Source organism: Fusarium mangiferae (genome assembly GCF_900044065.1).
Source record: "Fusarium mangiferae strain MRC7560 genome assembly, contig: FMAN_scaffold007, whole genome shotgun sequence".
Classification (NCBI taxonomy): Eukaryota; Fungi; Ascomycota; class Sordariomycetes; order Hypocreales; family Nectriaceae; genus Fusarium; species Fusarium mangiferae.
Window position 1 is genome coordinate 1,202,520 of NW_024573927.1, and position 13,937 is coordinate 1,216,456.

Here is a 13,937-nt window from a genome sequence, read left to right on the forward strand (position 1 = left end):
AGACCTACAACTACTCGTGGCCTTGTGTCAATTTGCTTCAATCATATTTCATTCTTTAATCATCATTTACTAATCAACATGGCTATCTCGTCAAACACCACGAAGCCATTCGACATTGCCATTGTCGGCGGTGGTATCGCCGGTCTGACTCTAGCTATCGCCCTTCACCATCGCAATGTGCCCGTTATGCTCTATGAGCGAGCCGATAACTTCCACGAGATCGGCGCAGGTGTCTCATTCACTCCTAATGCCGTGCAAGCGATGAAGATGTGCCATCCTGGCGTACACGACGCCTTTCTCAAAGTCTGCACCTGGAATGGCTGGGAGTCCAAGCGCAAGACCTGGTTTGACTTCCTAGACGGCACCACCGAAGATGACAAGGTGGCTTTCAGCATCAAGACTCCTCTCGGCCAGAACGGTGTTCACAGAGCTCAATTTCTCAACGAGCTTATCCACCTTCTACCTTCAGACAAGGTGCAGTTTAACAAACACATTGATAACGCAGTGGAAGAGCCTAATGGCAAGGTTCGCATGAGCTTTTCCGATGGCACAACGGCACATGCCGATGCTCTGATTGGCTGTGATGGCATCGGATCTCGCGTCCGGAGGATCCTTTTTGGAGAGAACCATCCATGTGCAAGACCCCGATATTCTCACAAGTATGCCTATCGTGGTCTCATCCCGATGGACAAGGCCATTGAGGCTGTCGGTGAGGAGAGGGCACGAAACGCATGCATGCATGTAAGTGGATGGTCTGTCTGCGATACTGAACATGATACTGACTACTCAGATGGGACAAGATGGTCATGTCTTAACCTTCCAAGTCAACCACGGCGAGAAGCTCAATGTTGTCGCGTTCCGCACAGATCCAAATGAGTGGAGTGATCCTACAAGGCTCACCAAGACAGCGCACCGCCAGGATGCTTTGGATGATTTCAAGGGTTACAACAGCACCGTGACAAACCTTTTGAAGCTAACAGAAGAGACGCTCAGTGTGGTATGTCCAACATTCAGCATACATGCCGATCAAATACTGATATTTGCAGTGGGCCATCTTCGACCTTGGTGACAACCCCGTCCCATCATTTTATAAAGGGAGGATAGCTATCCTCGGCGACGCTGCCCATGCTACAAGTCCCCATCACGGTGCTGGAGCTGGTTTCTGTATAGAAGACAGCGCAGTCATGGCAGAAATTCTTGCCGATGAGCGTGTACAAAATTTGTCAGATATCGAGGCTGCATTTGCCGCTTATGATGAGTCGAGAAGAGAGAGGGGTCAATGGCTTGTCGATAGCAGTAGGTTTGTTGGAAATGCGTATGAGTGGAGGGCAGAGGGTGTTGGAAAAGACATTCCCAAGATTGAGCAGGAGATCAACGAGCGAATTGGTGTGATTTCTAACATTGAGCTTGCGAAGTCATGCGAGACGGCCAGGGAGTTGTTGAACAAGAAACGAGACTAGACAGATACCTCTCAAATTCAAATAATCTTACACAAGGGACAATAGCCCATCCAATCTGATATCCAATATGTATTCACCAACAAAAGCTGTAAGCTTCCCCCTTTTTATGCTCAAGTTTCCCCTGCCATTTGTTTGCAGAACAGATAGATCATCACATCAGAAAGTTGTCACCTCCGCCACTGCACAAAGGGTTATCAAACTGAGCATAAGTTTCTTGTTGGGGTACTTACCTGAGTGAATGTTGTTGTCTCTGAGCCTTGCTCATTCTGGTGATATCAAACTCGTGTCCCCCGAGCTTGGTAGACCCCTTATTGTCCTTGAAGTCTCTGAGCTGGAAACCCGTCAACCTTGTCATTCTCAAAGCAACAGTGGGAAATCTTACTCTATCGTTCCACTTCACGTTATTCCACTTGCCCATACTCTGAGCCCATTCCTCTCGGTGATCTTTGATATCCTCATAATCCTTCTCAAAGTTATGTGGTGCGGTAAGTTTGATACCGGCTTCCTCGGCAAGGTCAATGATCTTGTAGATCCAAGACCAGTTCTCTTCCTCGACGCCATAATCCGACTGTTCGCGACCCCATCGGATAAACATGAAAAGAACAAGGCCAAGGTTACGGATCTCTGAGTCGGGCTTGAAGACGTCTTGCTTCTTCAGGGCCTCGATGGTAGCGAGGATGAGGGCGCCTACAACCTCGCAAGTCACTTGAACTCTTTCACCATCATCAATCACTAGGTGTGTCAGCAAGGACAATTCTTCTTTGGGATGAAACCTGAACTTACTGACGTATTCGAGCAGGCTGCCGCGAAGAATCATGGCAAGTCCTTCAACTTCAGGCCAGAAATCGCGATAGGTAAACTTTGGCTTGAAAACAAGGTTGAACTGGGCAATCTGTACCAGTCAGTCAAGCCTAGAAGGATCATGCATATACAAGGTACTCACGATGTTCTCCAATGCCTCCATTGCACCGTAGCCACCAAAGTCGTTGTAGATGTACAAGTCAAAGTCATCAGGGCTGCGCTTGAGACATTCTTGCTGCCACCACATATGACGATCAACGCCGCGCATGGTGAAGAACCAAGGCCACTCTGGGTGAAGTGATGCAAGCTTGTCGTAGGGCTTCTTCTCTTTATCTTCCTCGGCATCATTTCCAGTATCGCTTTCTCCTTCTCCCTCCTCATCTTCCTCCTCGTCCTCGTCCTCGTTCTCGTCCTCATCTTCATCCTCATCTTCATCCTCATCCTCATCATCGCTGCCACGTCGTTCAATCCGAGGAATGGGCATGCAGATGAAGTCCCAATCATCAGCGCCTTCGTCATCAGGGACAGTATCATCTTGCTTCATAGCCTCATCTCTCATTTTCCAGTTTGCAGTAGAGAGCTTAAGGGCCTTCTTATGAGCATCAAGCCAGGGGCCGTGGTCGTCCCACCATTTGCGACTGCCCAGAGTCATCTCGCGACCAGGCGTAGCGTCAATGGCAGCGATCCATCGTGAAGGCATGGGAATCGCTTCGATGGCTTTGGACTCTACACACTCACGAGGCATAAATTGGGGCATCATGGCCTCTCCCTTAGGGCCCCGGGGAATGTGACGCTTGCGCGAACCTCTGGGGGCCTGAGAGCTCTGACCTTGCTCCGCTGCCGGAGCGTCATTGGTTCGGGCGCTTTTAGATGCAGGCTGACCATTGTCGGGCCCATCGTACGAGCGTTTGTTCTGACCGTTGTTTGATCTTTTGGGAGGCATGTTGAATTGAATTGAGTGATGGTGATAACGCGAACTTACGCCACTGCCTAGATTCTCAGGGGCTCTCTATTCTAAGTACCGTGAAACTCAAATCTTGAACCCCGGCTGTAGATACGTCACTGGTACAGAGTAGCCACACAAAAAGCAATTCTGGTGTTTACATCTCGACGCGTCAAAATGCTTACCCTAGATGCGACGCGTGATCGTAAGAAATCCGCGACGACGAGGGAAGGATAACGGATTCAAATAGAGAGGGCTCAAGAATATCAAATTCTGTATGTTCTCTATTCCCTAGGTATTTGCCGGCGCTGGTGCTGTATTTGTGATTGTTGTTTTACGCATTTGCTCAAATTATTTTCCAAAGATAGGCTCCAACTACCACGGTTCACTAAAGGCATGAGGTTCCTCTGGCCTGTGCCATTATACAACAACGACTTTACAAAAGAAATGCCAGGTGATTTAGAAGTCACTGGGTTATCGAAGTTAAGTCTCAATAGTCATTCGCTTGCTGTCATAAACCGATCGCTCACTCCATTGCGACCCTCACACGTTGTCTTGGGCAATGCTTCGTCCCGCTATTGCACCATTGTCATTGCGCTCAGTGTCTCCATTGCTCGACTATTTCGGATCAACATTATTATTTGTATTCAATTCAAAGCTTGGATCTGGGATTCTTACCCTTAATACCAAGTGCCTCGGCCTCTTGAATTACTGTGGTCGGGGATATGCTCTTCCAAGCTTTCATGTTCTGATTCCCAGCCGAGGACCTTTCGAGCCCGATCAGCTCCGGCGCGCGCGTTCGTTCCCAACAGGACAGAGCCATGGGGAATGATGCTGTCTATTTCCTTTCCATCGAGGTTGTCAACTTCTGTGGTCGGAATGAGATTGAAGTCATTTGCAGCGACAGCGATGCGACGTGATATTTCGGCAAATGACTGTAACCAATCTGTTAGCACCAAGTTTCGCTCAGTTGGGAATGCAAAACCCACCAATTCTCCAGCACCCGTGAAAAAGAGTCCATTTGCTCCCCAAATGTTCTCATCTTGATTGCCCTCAACCGCCTTCTCAACCAAGCTGAGAAAGATGCGGCTCAAATCGGCGACGTGAATGTTTCCCCAGCGACTTTCACCAGAGCCAACCTGCAGACCCTTCTTGCGCTCCAATGTCGCTTTGGCGAGCCCGGGAATTTGTATGCTGCGCTGATTGCCGGGACCACGACCTTGGCCGTAAATGATGGGAGGAACAACAAGCGCTGTCTTTACATTCGAGCTTTGCTCCGAAACGGAAAAGACATAGTTGTCCACTGCGCGGCTTGGGTATTGCTTGATGAGCGACTTGATTGAGTCGATACCAGTGAGATCATTGTAAATGACATCATTGCCTGTACCAAAGACGCGCGACTTGTCGGCAAGCTCACCAGCCGCCAACGCGCTGGCGCCTGAGATTTGGATGTAGTATGGAGGTTTAGCACTATCAGGCCTTTTCGAGAGAGCTTCGTATATGGTCTGGACACTCTTCAAGTGGCCGGTGGCCGCGAGATCTGTAGACTGAGCATCAGTACAATCAATGCCTTGGGATTGGGGACAAGGATGTTGACGTACGGAGCACAACGTCAGCATCCTGGGCTTCCTGTGCAATAACATCTGTGTCGTCAAGTCCGCCAGTCACGAGCTGCACTTGACTGTAACTCTTGGTTATGGCCGCTCCCTTGGAAGCATCGCGAACCAAGGCTCGAACTTTGTATTCAGGGTGCGACTTCAACAGCGTATGGAGGACATCACCGCCAATGTAGCCAGTGGCACCGGTACTGTGTTTGTTTCCAGCGGGTCAGCTAAAGTTGCAGTGGGTGCGGGGTTGAACTAACAGGAAGATCTTGGTCATGGTTGATGTTTGTCGAGGTAGAAGCCTGTGATTGATGTTTGGTGTTTGTCACTTGCGAGGAGGGGAAGTTTGCATATTTAACTGCTTCTGACGATGTTCAACATGTGAAACTAGAAGTATTTATCGCAACTGGATTGCTTCATAAGCAGCTCTTGCAACAAACGGCTATTCTCGCGTCACCTTGAAAGTGCAGTTTAGCGGGGTACGCCCTGTATCCCAGGGCCGCCAATACTGGAAAGTGTCCCCGACGCTGTGAAAGAAATCGGATTACAAAGACGCTGCGGCTATTATCGTATTTCGTACGGAGTACTCCGTACGCTCACGGCTATTGTCGCAAACACCTGGAAATGACGACATCGGCTTGCCCAAATCAGGGTAAAGTCCAGAACACCAGGGAGTTCCGCGGACCAGCAGTAGCCAATCTGTCAACGTTCAGGATTGGAGAAATTATAGGCAGATCTTTGAGATGGACATGTAGTAGATATTGTAACAAGAAACGCGATTAAACAAATCAGAAATTATCTTTACGCCTGTTGTTTTGTGGCTCGAAGGGCTTCATCAGCTTTCACGTAGCAACTATCTCACACACTTCAAGCTGGACAAGCAGACAAAATAATGGATTGGCAATCCAGTATGAAGAGTTCTAACATTCAACCATTCTACAGATCTAAATAACAGCTCGCTCCATCAGAGGCTCATTGCGAGCAATCCGACCATAACCCAAAGCCGACAAGTCTAGAGTGCGAAACTCTCCGTACGTGATGAGCTCTGCGACACCTCTTCCACAAGCGGGAGCCTGTTGGCTTCCATGTCCAGAGAAGCCCACGCAGAATAACAGGTTGGAAACTTCATTATGCGGCCCGATGATGGCATTGTGGTCGAAAGTGTTGAACTCGTAGTGGCCCATCCACGAGTGCGTGACCTTTGCAGTGGAAAACTGAGGAACTCGTTTCTTGAGAACAGGCAGCATCTTCAAGTTCCATGCATCCTCCGCGTAGCTGAAATCATTGGGGTTGACAGCAACATCGGGGCCGATCGGACGACAACCCACGAGGTAATCGTTCTTTCCATATGATCGCATATGAACACCAGTAGGATCAATGGTGAGTGGGAGATCCCGAGATAGAGGTTCATCGACAGAGAAGATGTAGGTATATCTACTTCGAGCCTCGATCGGGAGATCTATGCCAGCAAGGCGCGAGACCTCGGCAGCTCTGGTTCCTGCGGCGTTGACAACATTGCCAACGCTGATGCTCTCTCCAGTCTTGAGAGTAACGGAAGTGATTTTGTTGCCGACGCGAGCCATTCCAACAACTTGATTATTGATGTAATCGACCCCAAGCTGTTGAGCTCTTTTGCGCAGGCTATGGGCCATACCAAGGGCGTCAAAGGCACCCTCGTCAACAGTGTTGAGACTGCCCGCCTCGATGTCATCTAGAGCGAAGAAAGGATACTCGGATGCTATCTCATCAGCCGACAGCATCTTAGTCCCAGCACCGCAGTTAGCCTGAAGCTTTTGGTCTTCCTCAAGAACGGCAGCAAACTCAGAATTGTCTGCGAGATACAGATAGCCGAAGTTACGGATAGGAATATCCGGAATGCCGTCGCCATCTTCACACTTGAGATTCTTGCGAAAGTCTCTGACAAATTCGGCAGCATACTGAGCTATCTTGACATTGATCTCGGTCGCAAATTGCTGACGCATGCAGTTATTGCTGGCCTGAGTTGCAGAGTAGGCAAGAGATGGGTCTCTCTCGACAACAAGAACTTTGCCCTTGAAATCAGGGCTCGACACGAGAAACCATGCTATTGCTGAGCCGCTTGTTGCGCCGCCTATGATGACGACATCGTAGGAGGCTGAAGAAGGATGTTGAGGGAACGAAGGAGTAGCCATGGCTGCAAGGTGCAAAGTTGTTGTAGTTGACGGTAGCGGGAGGTAGTGGTGGTTTGGTGAAGCCTGACAGTGAGAAGCAACAGCGGTCGCTTCTATGGATTATATATCATCTCCGGGAGCGCTTCTTGCCATGGCCTTGCTTACACCATAACGCTTAACCACGGAGACAGAAGTTTGTAAGGAGGCTTCACGTAGAGGAGGATTTAGACTCGGTGTTGTTGTCCATCTGTAAAGGTTTGCCCGAGTAAGTATCCGCGAAGCAGCACAGTCGTTCTGATAGGGGGAGCGACTTACCTTAATTTGTCAGCCTATGGTGACTTCGGTGAATCGCATGATGGAAGACTCATGATCCCCAGACCATGCCCGGATTGCATGAACCGGTCTGCAAAGTATTGAGTAGCGATAGTAGGCGCGCGGCAGATGGCGGCTCATCAATATCTCGGCCGCGGAGTTCCGTGGGCAACAGGCGCTAACTGTTTTTGCTAATGCCGACTCGATGCGCTGTGGCGAAATATCTCAACGAGACACGGCAGTTGGTTGACTAACGCTGAAAGCCTGGCGCCTTGCTGCAAATTTCATAAAATTGTGTGAGGCTGGGTGATAGACCTGTTCTGCTTTCGTCTAGATTTGTCACATAGCTACGACCACCGTGTTGGAAGAGCCGAAGAGGAACAGTTGGTGTGATTACCAATAACAATCGTTTGTGACGTATCAAACGAAACCCAATTTCCGTCTTCACATTACCCCACGTCTTCAATCATCCGTCATCAATTATGAGGGTCGCAAGCCACGCCCGGAGGCGCAAGGGTATGGAACATAACGAGAGACATCACCCAAGTAGCTCAAGGCTGACAAGTCTTAGCCTGCGATCTTTGCGTATCGAGAAAGATAAAATGTGATTTGGCCAAACCCACCTGTTCAAACTGTAAGCTGTACGGTGTTGATTGCAGCATCACCGAAATCACAAGTCCGGCTACTGCAGGTAGAAGAAAAGCGCCTGTCAGTGAAACTAGCCCAGCAAACTCTTCGTCAACCCCCTCCAGGTATGCAGACGCCCTCCGAACTCAACGTATAGCCATACTGACATTCATGAGGGACGACACAATAGAGTCACGCTTGGCTCAAATCGAAGCAAGACTGGACCATATCGCCGCCGAGAAGCCATGCGGAAGTTCATCTCAAAATGCAACCGCCTTGAACTTCCAGAACTTCCCCGAGATCCGCGTGTACAAAGCCTCAGACATGTGGAACGAAGCCACGACATTACCTTGCCTTGGCATTTCACCGCAGTTTCCAACAGGAGCCATGTTGGCCCAGACAGGAAAGCTTGAGCTGCCGCCACTTCAAGAAGTAATGGGCGTACTGGAGAGATACTTCGACAGCTACGGCCGCAACATGCCTCTGTTTGACAAAGGATCTTTCATGAAAATGACGGTTGACTGGTACTCTGAGAATGACAGAAAAGATCTGATCCCTTGGGCTGCCATCAACCTTGTCCTCGCTACGACTTACCGCATCATGGATGATATCCCGATCGAGGAGCCAAAACTGGCTCAATGTATGAGCAACGTACAGTCTGTCACGACCGAGTTGATGGCCTGGAGTGGCGATATTCTAGGCTTACAGGTTCTACTCGGCATGGTCATACTATTTCAGGGAACAACGAACCCGCAGCTCGCAATAGTTCTCATAGGAAGCGCCATCCGCCTAGCGCAGAGCATGGGACTGCCATCTGCGAGAGCCTCCGACGATCCCGATGAATCAGCGCAACGTCGTCGAGTGTTCTGGATAGCCTACATTCTAGACAAGGTATGGACCTGTCACATGAGATTGCCTGTCAGCAGCGACTAACTCACGAGCACAGGACCTTGCCCTTCGCGCCAAAGCTCCCTACACTCAGTTCGATGCCGAAACTGATCTCGAACTTCCCGACCAGTATGGAGATGATGACATGGGAATACTAGAGTCATGCACAGGGACTATTAGGTTCAACTACTTGCGTGCTCGATCTGAGTTGGCTATTATTCAAGGCAAAGTGCACAACTTCCTTTACAGCAGGACAGCCCAACGACTATCACAGGAGCAGCGAGCAGAGACCAAGGTCCGTATCGAACAAATGCTCTCCAACTGGCGCAGCGCAATACCACACGAGTTCCTGCGATCAGACAAACTCTTCCAAGATTTCTCGACAATCTCAGTTCACCTTGTGATGAACATGTATAACCGATACCTCGAATGCCTCTACAGGATCCACGGGACCTTTGCTTTTGATGAGACGTGGATTGACAGGGCGCGTTATTACCTTTCTCCAACTGTGATTCCGACTGGGCATGATGGAATCGATGGTCAGATCAACCAGAAAGAGATCAGCTCACTGCCTAGTGCATGGTCCGATTGCGTCGAGCATTCAAGGGCTGGCCTAGAACTGTCAGCGTTTGGGAGGGAAACAGAGTATTCGACCTGGTGAGTCGAACCTCGATTGTCAAGAATGTACGGACTGACACAGTAACCAGGCTTCATGCTTGCTGCAATCTTTCGGGACTGATCGTTTTGCTGGTCAACATCATCGAGTTCCCCGACCAGCCGTCGGTCATGTCAGATTGGAGCTTGATCGTGAGAATCCTCAGCAAATTTGATCAGATGAATGAAAAAGCATCGAATGAGCCATTCTTTCTGCTCCAGGTAGCTCATGAACTGGATCGCAAAGCTTCTGGGCAGGTCAAGCGGCTTGCCCATATGTCGTCACTCAGTCATCAGGAAGCCGCATTCTCTGAGACTTGGGCGAATCCGGACCTTATGTTCCTGTAGTCAACTAACTCAGCATACTCTCCCACGAGTTAGAGGGGTTGTCTAGTCTATCAGAACTATGCGATATTGGGCCATCCTTCAAATATCATCACCGTCACTTGACGATGACCCCCGCAAACAGCCCCACAATTCGGGGGAAGAGACCCCGAGTAATGTTCCCCCTCCCCCAAACTGACCAAGTCATCCAATCGTGACCGTTCTTGATAAATACCTCGCGTGCCTCGTTTCGTCACTTTGGGGGTCTTGGATTCAATGCACCTCAATATCAGACCAACATCAACATGGCGGAGACTAAAGCAACACGAAAGCGATATGCCGTTGTTGGCACCGGCGGCCGCTCAAGCTTCTTCTACTCAGCCATCGCAACAGAATACAGCAAAACATCATGCATCGTAGCCCTTTGCGACACAAATCAGACTCGCATGAACTATGCAAACTCCAAGCTGAAGTCACTCGGCCATGGCGAGGTTCCGACATATCTCGCCAGCAACTTCGATCAGATGATCAAAGAGTCCAAGCCTGACGAAGTCATCATTACAACCATGGATCGAACGCACAACATCTACATTGTTAGAGCTCTTGAACTAGGATGCAATGTCATTACTGAGAAGCCGATGACCATTGACGCCCCTAGGTGTAAGGAGATCTTTTCAGCAGTCGAGACAACTGGCCAGAAAGTTCGCGTCACTTTCAACTACAGATATGCGCCTCACAACACGAAAGTCTTTGAGTTGCTAAGATCTGGAGCTATTGGAAAAGTCACAAGCGTCCACTTTGGTGAGTCAGTGGTTAGAGCAAAGCGAAGAAGATGAAAGCTGACAACATGACTATAGAATGGATGCTGAACACCAGCCACGGAGCCGACTACTTCCGCCGTTGGCACAGGGACAAGCGCAACAGCGGCGGTCTTCTGGTCCACAAGTCGACACACCACTTCGACCTTGTTAACTTCTGGCTCCAGACCAGACCTCAAACTGTGTTTGCTACAGGCGACCTTGCCTTTTACGGTCGAGAGAACGCAGAGAAGCGTGGCGAGACCAAGTTCTATACCCGCGCCCATGGCAGCGAAGTCGCCAAAACTGACCCTTTTGCCCTTCATCTCGATGAGAACCCCCAGTTGAAGGCCATGTATCTAGATGCCGAGCACGAGGACGCTTACTACCGCGACCAGAGTGTCTTTGGTGACGGTATCAGCATCGAAGATACCATGAACGTTCTCGTCAAGTACCGCAATGGAGCTAGTCTTTCATACTCTCTCACAGCATACGCGCCATGGGAGGGTTTCCGAGTTAGCTTCAACGGAACTGGGGGACGTCTTGAAGTTGAGGTCGTTGAGAACAGCTACGTCAACTCAGGTGGTGATCAAGCACATGAGGGATCTTTAGAAAGCCGCAAGATCCTGCTTCGACCTCTCTTCGAGAAGCCAAGAGAGATCAAGGTCGAAGATGGTGTTGGTGCTCATGGGGGTGGAGATACTGTCTTATTGAATGATTTGTTTGGAACGCCGGTGTCGGATGAGTACATGCGAGCAGCGAGCCATATCGATGGTGCTGCTTCGATACTTACTGGTATCGCGGCTAACAGGTCTATTGCTACGGGACAAGCCATCAACGTAGATGATATTTTGCTAGTCCCTAGTTCATGAACATAGGAAACTCGAGCATAATCTTCACCAGGGGAAAAAGAAAGTTACTATAGCTGGTATGAACAAAACCAATAACATCTACGCAATATTGCTCGCTTCTGACTCCTCACCCATGCGTATCTTCTCTTGAATGATAAACAACTCTTGCTCCCGCGCACTCTTCTCAAGATCGAGAAATGACCAGATTCCAATAGCACTGACCAAGCTCAAAGCAAACAAAAAGTAAAAGGGAGCACTGTTGTTAGTGCCGCCGGGGGTAGCATCAATGATAGCACTGCTGATGAAAGGCCCAATGAAACTAGACGATTTACCGATGATGTTGAATAGGGAGAAGAAAAGGAACTCGTGCCCCCGAGGTGTGACGGAGCTGATCATGATCTGCGAGTAACTGTACCAGGGACAAACGAATAGTCCATAGAAAGCTTGATACAGCCAGATCTCCCAGACGTTCTTGAAGCCAAACTTGTCGGTCCAGTTTCCAATCATGCCCCAGCCATCGAGAAGGATGATAAAAACCATGACGGCGTTGAACATGGCCTTGACACTGAGGTTGAAGTGTTTCTGGATAAGCCAAAAAGCACCAATGCCGATAGCTTGAGCGACGATGCCGACGATGAGGAGGTAGGTCAAAGTGAGAGTCTCGTAGCTAACGACCTGGTTCTGAAGGGTGCCGATGACAGTGACAGTGGTGTTGAGAGAATCGCCAAGAAGGAAGTATCCAACAAGATAGATCAAGCTCTGCTTGAGGTGCCAGATTTGAGTGAGAGCCTCCCAAAGCTGCCAGAATCCAACGGTGATCATGTTCAAGTGATCCGGGACCTTCATTCCTGGCCGTTTCTTCTCTAGCACGAACCACGGAATAGACAGGACAAGCCAACAAGCAGTAGCGAAAGCAATCAAGACCGAAAGCCCCCAGTTGTTGTTATCGGCACTCTTGTCGACTTTGACACCAAACATGATACCCACGATGATGGCTAGAATGACAACTTCGCCAACAGACTGTATATAAAAGGCAACGTTGCTGAGCCTGCTCCTCTCCATCTCATCCTTGCGATCCATCTCGCTTTGGGTAATTTCTCCAGCCTCGAACTGAAGGGCAGCTTCTTTCAGCTGCGGAGTGTTTCTGGCAAGAGAGGGAAACGCAGCGGTCCAATAAGTCAAAGTCATCTGATAAGCTATCAAGCCGACGATGTAAAGAGCTGTACCGGTTTGCCACTTGCTGGGATCATGGACGCCCAGCCAGGCGAAGCCAATGCCGTAGGCGATGATTGACCAGACCAGAAGAATCCATCGTCGCCCAGTCCCGAAATCTGCGTAAGCTCCAATGATGAGAAAAAGAACGGCCTGAATAGCGAAAGATATGCCATTGGCAAGAAGAACAATGCTGTTGACGTCTCGTTCGCGACCGGCAAATGGTAAAAGCCCTGTATCTTTGGGCGCGGCCTGCGACAGCAGATTCTGAAAGGCAGTCGGGCCAAAATTGAACAAGGCGAGTCCATTTGAACCAATGTAATACGCGTACCACGACCAGATCTCCTTCTTGGTCGTCTCTGGCATGTCGCCCTCTGCCAGTGCAGGCACTATGATGCCTGCGCTGACGTCTTGCTTGGCAGGCTCATCATGCAGGTCTTTAGACATCCTGGTCTCTGCCGTCGCGGGATCTGCTTGGGATGTCATCTTTCGAGATTGTCCGTGAAAGGAAAAAAGTTATTGGGACAAGAGTTCAATTGAGTTCTCCACGAGGCATTTAACTTAATCGTGTCTCAGCGTGGATGCCGTGTAACCGTTCTTATGGTGGACCGTGATTCTAGATGACAGAAGGTCTTAGGCAACTTAGCATAAGTTCAGGGTGCCTCTTGCTGAGTTAATTTTGACACCCTGTACCTAGGCTTGATGTTTTTTTCCCTCTTCGAGGACATGATAGGCAGATTGTTGATCAAACATTGCTAGGCCCCGGGGAGGCAAAATACACGACCCGCAACGGGTGCGGTTGCTCCATGGGGTTAGTCTGGGGAGATCGAGGGACTTTTGCTATCGCTATTTTCCGAGGATCAAGATAAGCTCAGAAAAGATCCATCGCTACTCTCTAATCGTCTCCACGAGACTGGTTCAGACAGACCAAAATGAGAAAATGACATATCCTGCTCTTGACCAAAGGGGTATTTGTCTGATAACGTTCATGATTACGACCCTCCATTTACCTGACATCAATATATAGATTGGCAAAAGTCAAAACCTTGTGATTCGGGGTGCACAAAGATAACGCCCTAAGGATGTTTTGATGCTAGAGTGCATTGAACTTGAATACGGAGACATATGCATGAAACAAAATGTTACTCGCTGAAGGGAATAATACCTTGAAGCTCAAGTTCAATGAGGCGAACGAATCCGATCGGTTGCCAGAGCTTTAGGTTTGAGCCGCATATCAATTTGATGCCATCCGCCAATATCTTTCTACCTTTCACTTCGACTTTGGCTTGAAAGCCATTAATAAATTCGGTTCCA

The 13,937-nt window shown here is 49.3% G+C and overlaps 7 protein-coding genes across 7 annotated transcripts; 3 read left to right on the plus strand and 4 right to left on the minus strand.

Annotated features, from left to right (window-relative positions):
- Positions 1-78: 78 nt before the first annotated feature.
- FMAN_13543 (uncharacterized protein) lies at positions 79-1,460 on the plus strand (the record flags this gene model as incomplete). The annotated part of the gene is made up of 3 exons (XM_041833024.1): positions 79-741; positions 791-997; positions 1,047-1,460. 3 exons carry the CDS (start codon positions 79-81, stop codon positions 1,458-1,460), a joined length of 1,284 nt encoding a protein of 427 aa, XP_041683429.1.
- Positions 1,461-1,611: 151 nt separating this feature from the next.
- FMAN_13544 (uncharacterized protein) lies at positions 1,612-3,204 on the minus strand (the record flags this gene model as incomplete). Its single annotated transcript, XM_041833025.1, has 5 exons — positions 1,612-1,639; positions 1,691-1,791; positions 1,843-2,192; positions 2,244-2,352; positions 2,404-3,204. 5 exons carry the CDS (start codon positions 3,202-3,204, stop codon positions 1,612-1,614), a joined length of 1,389 nt encoding a protein of 462 aa, XP_041683430.1.
- Positions 3,205-3,884: 680 nt separating this feature from the next.
- Positions 3,885-5,085, minus strand: FMAN_13545 (uncharacterized protein; the record flags this gene model as incomplete). Its single annotated transcript, XM_041833026.1, has 4 exons — positions 3,885-4,139; positions 4,194-4,744; positions 4,806-5,011; positions 5,069-5,085. 4 exons carry the CDS (start codon positions 5,083-5,085, stop codon positions 3,885-3,887), a joined length of 1,029 nt encoding a protein of 342 aa, XP_041683431.1.
- Positions 5,086-5,752: 667 nt separating this feature from the next.
- On the minus strand, positions 5,753-6,979 carry FMAN_13546 (putative glycine/D-amino acid oxidases (deaminating); the record flags this gene model as incomplete). Its single annotated transcript, XM_041833027.1, has 1 exon — positions 5,753-6,979. The coding sequence occupies one exon, from the start codon at positions 6,977-6,979 to the stop codon at positions 5,753-5,755; it is 1,227 nt and encodes a 408-aa protein (XP_041683432.1).
- Positions 6,980-7,752: 773 nt separating this feature from the next.
- On the plus strand, positions 7,753-9,787 carry FMAN_13547 (uncharacterized protein; the record flags this gene model as incomplete). Its single annotated transcript, XM_041833028.1, has 5 exons — positions 7,753-7,786; positions 7,842-8,022; positions 8,074-8,788; positions 8,844-9,442; positions 9,493-9,787. The coding sequence occupies 5 exons, from the start codon at positions 7,753-7,755 to the stop codon at positions 9,785-9,787; spliced, it is 1,824 nt and encodes a 607-aa protein (XP_041683433.1).
- Positions 9,788-10,068: 281 nt separating this feature from the next.
- Positions 10,069-11,432, plus strand: FMAN_13548 (putative dehydrogenases and related proteins; the record flags this gene model as incomplete). The annotated part of the gene is made up of 2 exons (XM_041833029.1): positions 10,069-10,564; positions 10,621-11,432. 2 exons carry the CDS (start codon positions 10,069-10,071, stop codon positions 11,430-11,432), a joined length of 1,308 nt encoding a protein of 435 aa, XP_041683434.1.
- A 78-nt stretch (positions 11,433-11,510) lies between these two features.
- On the minus strand, positions 11,511-13,109 carry FMAN_13549 (putative autophagy protein (Atg22); the record flags this gene model as incomplete). The annotated part of the gene is made up of 1 exon (XM_041833031.1): positions 11,511-13,109. One exon carries the CDS (start codon positions 13,107-13,109, stop codon positions 11,511-11,513), a length of 1,599 nt encoding a protein of 532 aa, XP_041683435.1.
- Positions 13,110-13,937: the final 828 nt, after the last annotated feature.